At 39.2% G+C, this 7,326-nt stretch overlaps 1 protein-coding gene across 3 annotated transcripts in view; it reads left to right on the forward strand.

The window, feature by feature from the left end:
* ndrg4 (NDRG family member 4) overlaps positions 1 to 7,326 on the forward strand; it is a 62,620-nt gene that overhangs the window by 34,948 nt on the left and 20,346 nt on the right. For all 3 annotated transcript variants that reach the window (XM_005748783.1, XM_005748784.1, XM_005748785.1), the window contains one exon: positions 2,561 to 2,599. In XM_005748783.1, the coding sequence (XP_005748840.1) occupies positions 2,561 to 2,599 (39 nt within the window). The remainder of the gene's footprint in view (positions 1 to 2,560; positions 2,600 to 7,326) is intronic.

Raw genomic sequence — 7,326 nt, forward strand, 5'->3', positions numbered from 1 at the left:
TTTTTTTTTTTTTTACCGGATTTCCAGATGTTCCTGCTCTGCTTTAAGCTTTCCAAAAGCAGCAGAGCAAGAATAAGTGATACATTCCAAAATAACACAGGTTAGGATGGGTGAAGTCACCGTTGTCATGACAAATGGCAACAAAATCCTTTTAAATGTTACTCCTAATCATGTGTTATTTTATTACACATTAGGATGCATTTATTTATGACAGAAAAGAAAAAAGCTTTTTATAAATACATCTGCTCTCAAACGATGGGCTCACTGTGTTTATTTATGTCTTAAAACAAACATCAGTTTAGCTGAGCACTGAAACGTGATGAACTGTGGGATACTGTGGGACATAAATCAAGTGTCTGCCTGTATTTAAAACTGTGCACGTGTGTGATACTAATGACATCATTATGAAATTTAAAAAAGTAAAAATTCCTTAATAAATGGCTAAAAATGTACATTTAAATAGCTATTCCCTGTCTGATATAGCGTGCTTTCCAGTTAATATGTATGTCTCTAGATTGGACGCTGCCAGTGGAGGTAGGTCAGACATGACTAGAACCCCACCTGGATGCTTCCTTGGTGAGGTGTTTAAGGAATGGGAGGAGATCCCGGGGCAGACGTAACACATGCTGAGGGCTGAGGGTGGCACAATCTCTGCCTAGGTCGCTGCCTCTATGGCCCAGACCCCAATAAACACCAAAAAGATTGATTTTCTTATGTTACTTTTATGGAGCCGGATCAGTAGTTGTTGGGTTGTCCATTAAAACAGTGGTTTCACTGTAATATCAAAAAATATTGTCTGTTTGGACATATTTACTTAATTTTATTAGTTCGTATACCATCATAATAGCATTTTAGTTTTCTACCATTAACATAATGTTAATTAACATACCATTAACAGTATGTTTTATGATACTCGCCGTTTTTTGAGCTTGAAATGTCATTTTAATTTGTTACCATCAGGAATATAAAAAATATCACTTTAATATCAAAAGTGGTTTTTTTTTAAAAGTAGCATCATATCCTGGGATGATTTTTTTAATGGATATTAATATTATATTCTGCTTAATATTTTGTATTGTCGACTTAAACCTGTACATGTGTTAGCATAACTTCAGCAGCAAGTACTTTTTTAAATTAAATTTTACTCTGGATGAGAGTCACTTGATTGAAATCTCAAACCGTGTCTCAGTGCACGTGTGAGCGTTGTTTTAAGACTTTAGAAAAGGTGAGCCCATCCTTTCAACTGTCAGTCGAGACCAGGTTCCCTAAAAAGTGAGCCCCTCATGCAAGATTAAAAAATATCGACTGTCTGATTAATAATTTGTCTGGCAGAGCTGGAACGCTTTGACTGTCACAGCTGTCACGTTGACTCAAACCAGCTTGTCATCAATCAGTCTCTGAATTTGATTAGATTTTTTTTATTTTTGGCAGTGAAGGTGTCAGACTGGCCCAGAGGACATGACTCATTTCACCGCTGAGGCCAGACGACAAAAGTGTTATTTTTATGCCTCGATCATTTACCTCAGCGTTACAGCTGCACACGCTGCTGAAGTGGCTCCTGTCAAGGGGATCTGGCTGTTTACTTCTTTTTTCTTAAAATCACCATTCTCCATCACTTTTTCTTTTCTTACTGCAGATTTGTTCCCAGTTTCCCACATGCGCTTTAATAAATCATCTTTGTTGAATGGGAATGCACATTACAGCACTAACCAAACACGCAGACGTTTGATAGACTGCAAACTATTAACTAGATGTAAAGTAAGAACACTTTTTTATCAGTGTTTATCTAGTATTGCATTGCATCAAGTATACTGTGGCTCAGGAATCAAAATGAAAAATAGTCAGTGCTGGAAAGAAAGCCTGCATTTCAGATTCTGCTGATTTTTACTGCTCTCTGCAGCACTGTCCTGTGTGTGTGGACGCAGGCGTCTTCAGTTTATTGTTTCCCTCTTTCTTTCTCAATAAGCAACATTTACGTTGTATGTAAAATATCAAATTGGGCATCCAAAATGGTACATTCATAAAGAAGAAGCACGATAACCACGAAATCAAAGCTGTGGTTTTATCCGGTTCTGTAATTTTACACAGTTCTTGAAGGTTAATTCAGTTATTTCCGCATACAGTTTTAATGATATAATAATTCTATCTATCAAGAAGTTATTAAGCAATAACCAGATGAATGCAGAAACAGGTGACTGCAGAGAGGAGTGAAACACTGTGCTGATTTGCAGCTTCAGGCTGTCTTGCCCTCTGTTGAATCCATTCGGACTGTTGTGTAAAAACACATGTATATTTAGAGTCACAGAAATTACCATAATGACTGTAAAAGTCACAGACAGTACAGTGCATTTTGTGTGCTGTACTGCTGACGCGCCTCTGGGAAACTGTGTTGTTGTGTGTCTGTGGTTTGGACCTACAGTGCACATTCTGTGCTGCTCTTCAGTTCCAACAGTGCATGTGTGAGGAATATTTCTGTGTGTGACTTCAGACTACTTCTTCTTCCAGTTTTAATTCTTTCTCTCTCTCTCTGTCTGTTATGTCTGCTTGTCTCTCTCTGCAGGATAGCTGTGAACAGCTGATGCCACCAGGTGACTGGAAGGTATGAGTAGATGTGTGAGAGAGGAAGCTCGACTTTCTCTCTCCATTACCTTTTTTATCATGTGTTTTGTGGCCTTTTCATCTTTCTTTGTTATTACTTTGTGTCAGCTTACTTGGGTAAACAGTGATGTCTTCCTGAATCAAATGATCCCTTCAAGAGGGAGATGACAATGAAGTATGGAAGTGCCTTCTGGACACTGGCACCAATATATTGCTAAATATTGAAAAAAATCAAATGTATATTGAGCAGTATTGGAACTACTTAGAAGCTACATCTGGCGATGTACTGTGCTTCTTGCTTGGACTGATCTTTTTCTCCTAATCCTGCTAAGTACTGTAAATCCACACTCAAACACACTGCTGCTTGTAAAACTTTTCAAGCTAACCCTCTCTGTCCTTATGGCCAGTGCAATAGCTCAGTAGTTAGCACTAGGTTTGAATGCAGGCCAGAGTGGGACCCTTCTGTGTGTGTTCTCTTTATACTGGCACTGATTAATTCTCCCTGGACCAAGGCTTGCAGGTTGGAGTTGGTCCCCTGACACCTTATGATGGCTGCTAATTGCTCCTAATTCAGTAAATGAGTTTCCATATGGGGATCAGCAAAGAATATCTTATCCTCCTTCAACTCAGCCTGCTTCCTTGTGCAACCTTTGCTCTTAAATATTTGTGTCATTGGTGCTGACTTGGTTTAGCTGAGTAGTTTAGCTCTTAAAATGTGGCCTTAAATATATAAGTTACATTTTGGCTACTTGGTACATAGAACACAGAGCTGACCATAAAGAGGCATCACAGTGTCACAAACATCAAGTAAACAAATGTCTTTTATTTGCAACATATAGAATAACTGCTGTTATCTAAATTTGCACATTTTATGACCTGCATCACATTTGAAGTATTATCATTCCCGGAACGTTTAATTAAACTTTTATTTATACATGTAGTCCCATTGAGACTCAGAGAATACACATTAAAACACAGGAGGGAAGCAAAAGCTAGGATTACAACAGAGCCAACAATAAATCAATAAAACAAACTCACAACGAGGGCTTTTCACAGCAAAAACGACTTTGTCATCAACTTGACAATGAGTTGCTGGGCCATGATTTTTAACTGGACCCAGCTAATTAGCTAATAACACCTGAATAAACCTTCATGAACTGTTACATAATCTGGTGAATAAGCCTTGAGTGGAGCTTCACACTTCACCTCTGCTGGTTTATTTTAATCAAACGTGTGCTGAGCGTCAGACGTTTCACAGAACACGTCTGCTTTACACTTCCACCTGGTGCTTCAGATGATAACGCTGCATTTTAAAGGTTTCTGCCTCACTTATAAAAGTCATTCTTTTCCACGTGATGTGCGATTTCTGTGAAAGTCTGTGTACGATGGGTAGGGTAGGGAAAGTTTTTACTACTTCCTCCATGATCCATCGTGATTGCTCAACTGATAAAGGAGCTCTCACACAGCTTTCTAGTGGTGACACAAAGTACGTCATTATTTTTAAAACATCAGCATTGATACTGGACTGTATGAACATGTGTGTGATCTAAAGATGAAAATGATTTTTAAAGGACTTTACAGTTTGTTATAAAACAGTTTGACTTCAACAAAAATCTGAGTGACAGAATTCAGCATCTAAGATCAAAAGGAAAGCCCCGAAGTAGAGCAAGCCAGGAAAGGCCTCGACCCACTACACGCAGTAGATGTGGGGCAGAAAAACTTGTCGAGGTTCTTTGGCATCACGTTTTGTGGTTTAGTGTTTTTGTGGTCTGTTTGGATCCTTGTCGGTTCACGTTTTAACTGTTTAAAGTCGTTTTATGGCTGCTTTTGTGCTGTTGTTGGGTGTCTTTTTGTGTTTTTTTTGTAGTAGTTTTGCATCCCTTTGCGATTTGTTTGCATAATGCAAACGATCTGCATTATATTGTTTAATTACAGCGCTCATTAATGTAATGGAGGCACATAGTGGCAGCTGATGGGCTGACTCTAATAACAAAACCCCAAGTCTTTCACATTCACAGCTCTGACTGCAGAAACACTGCTAATACACATGTTGTTTTAAATAAGCTTAGTTAATTATTCCCTGAGTAAAAGGAGCTTAAAAGCTTTATTTAAACAGGCTGTCGCAGTGAGATCTTTTTTTCTCAAGCGATAACTGTGCACGGTTTCACAAAAGACAAAATATACAGATGTTCAGAACTTCTTGCGCCTCTTCTTGTTCTTTGTGCTGCTCCCTTTAGGGGACAGGACTGTCTCACCAACCCTCTGCTTCTCACTACATTTATCAATCTTATCTGTCATCTTCCTCTTTTCCTCCTGCCTGGCAGCTCTGTATTCACTGTCCAATATATCCACTATCCCTCCACTGCAAATGCCCAAAACAGTTTAAAGCATCTAATATCCAAGTGAAATAAAATAATGTTGCTTCATTCTGTTTATTTGAACTCCGTTTCTCCAGTTTCAGAGTGAACATGTTAAGAGATACAGCTAGTATTACTGAATCCTTAGAGTTAGCTGTAACTTTTGATAGAAGACTCAGAGACACGTATTTGTGGTTTTGCCTTATAGAATTCAGCATCTCCGTGCTGGGGAAATAGGTTTTGAAGCTGTTTGAGCTACTGTATTTTAATATAACCAGTGATCAGCTGTAACCCAGGAATCTACAGCCATAAATAAACACCAGCTCTTCATCAACAGTTCTAATTTTACGATCGTAAGGTGTTTGGAGATGGACGACGAGCTAAAAAAATCTCAGCTGAATTTGTGAAAATGTGCAGTTGGTTTGATCAGAGTATCGAACAAAGCTTTGCCGGATGAGAGATTCCTGAAATGTGCCAAAAGCAGACTTTAGAATTGTAGGGAAGAGTCACTGGGATTTAAATTACTGTCATTTATGTACAAATGCAGATTATGGTTTTAATAGTAAACAAAATATCAGCGGGCATCTACTCCTTTTTGTCCAAGAAACAATTACAGTGCGTAGGCTGCTGTGAAATCACAATGTGCCATTTTTATTTTTGCACACAAACTGACAGTGGACACTGCGTCTGTAGTCACACAGTAAAGCTGCTCGTATTAAAGGGACGGAAATTTCAAAATGTTATTTTGGTCTATCGGGCTACGGTGTGAATAAGCTGTTGTTCTCTATACAAATAAAAGATTGCATCATAAAAATTCTTCTAGCTGTTGGTAAAAGGAACATTTTCTTCCAGAGGACTGAGGTTTAATCCCAGTTGGTAACATTTTTTTTCTGTTCCCTTTGAGGCTTTTTTCATGTTCACTCACTCTTTGGTTGGGTCGAGGTACTAAAAGTAAGTGTACAAAAACATCATGATTTATATGTTTTGTATTAAAAAAAATATTTTTCTTTTCCTCTAAAGCTGGCAGACTGATTGAATGTAGACCTAATATAGGCGTATAAGAACTGACTGGGTTAAAATTTACATTCATCACATGATGTGAAAACGTCAGTTTATTGTGAAATTTTTGGTAGAAATGCTCATAGACATTCAGATGATTATAGATCAGCACCAAATTTAAATTATGATCTGAAAAAAGACGGGAGGAATCAGAATAGTTGTGCCTGCGTGGGCCTACGAATTGCTGCTGAGATAAAAATGTTTGACGTTTAATGAGCAACATATTGTATTTCATTCCTGCATTTGAAGCCGTTTCTACGTTGATTTTCCCATCGCTGCTCCTCGAAAGCTTGATGGCAGAGACTGTATGTTTAACGCAGACAGCATGATGCAGACTCAGCAGGGAGAGAGTTAATCTCCAGCGGGAAGGGAAAGGGGGGACAAAGTAAAAGAGAAAGGATGGGAAAGCAAAGAGTGGTGTTTACAGTTACTAAGTCAGCATGTCGAGCGCTCTCTCTCAACAGGAAAGGGGGATAGAGTGGGAAAGAAAAGAAGGCAGAAAGGGAGAGGAAAGAGGGAGAACTGAGAGACAGGACTAAATGCAGGGCTGCTAAATGAGAGCGCAGAGAGAAGAGGGGGAGGGCCTGCAGCCAGCTCGATAGTCACTCAGACACCATCCCAGCCATGAGAACATGCACGTATCCCTCGCTCTCTCCACCTTAGCATGCTTCCCTCAAAATGGAGAAATACAGCAACTGTACACAGTATTATTCATTAAAGATGAAGACTGATAACACCAACGATCCTGTTACAGAGCAATACCCTGCAGGGAAACATCAGGTACTAACATTCATGTGGATGTGACTTCGACACGTACCACACGTACTTCAGCAATGTTGCTGAGCATGCACGATTCCATCTATAACAAAAGCTACTCTGAGCTCCGGCAAGCTCTCACAGCAGGACACCACACTTCATCCACAGAGACCTAAAACTGCAGCTCGCAGGATCCAAATATTCTGCTGACAGTGTCCCAGGGCCAGACAGCACAGGACACCCTCAGAGAGTCTTTGTCCATGACCCAAATCTGCCACACCATGCTGGGCAGATGGCTGTATTATTGTAGCTGAGTTTTATGATACACAAGCACACGATTACAGTATCAATACTGTTGTGCATTGAGTTTAAACTCAGTGTACCTTAATTTATTGTGCTTAAAAACAACCCAGGCCTATGTCTCTGCCCTCAGATCATCACCGTGTCCCAGCTGTATGCCCCATCATAAAGTGAGGGAAACAATTATTTTGTTCTCTGCTGAATTTGTAAATTTGCTCACTTACAAATAATTTTTTATTGTAGTTTCAATTTAATT

The sequence above is a fragment of the Pundamilia nyererei genome, unplaced genomic scaffold (genome assembly GCF_000239375.1).
Source record: "Pundamilia nyererei isolate P.nyererei 1_Seehausen unplaced genomic scaffold, PunNye1.0 scaffold00229, whole genome shotgun sequence".
In the NCBI taxonomy this organism is placed as follows: Eukaryota; Metazoa; Chordata; class Actinopteri; order Cichliformes; family Cichlidae; genus Pundamilia; species Pundamilia nyererei.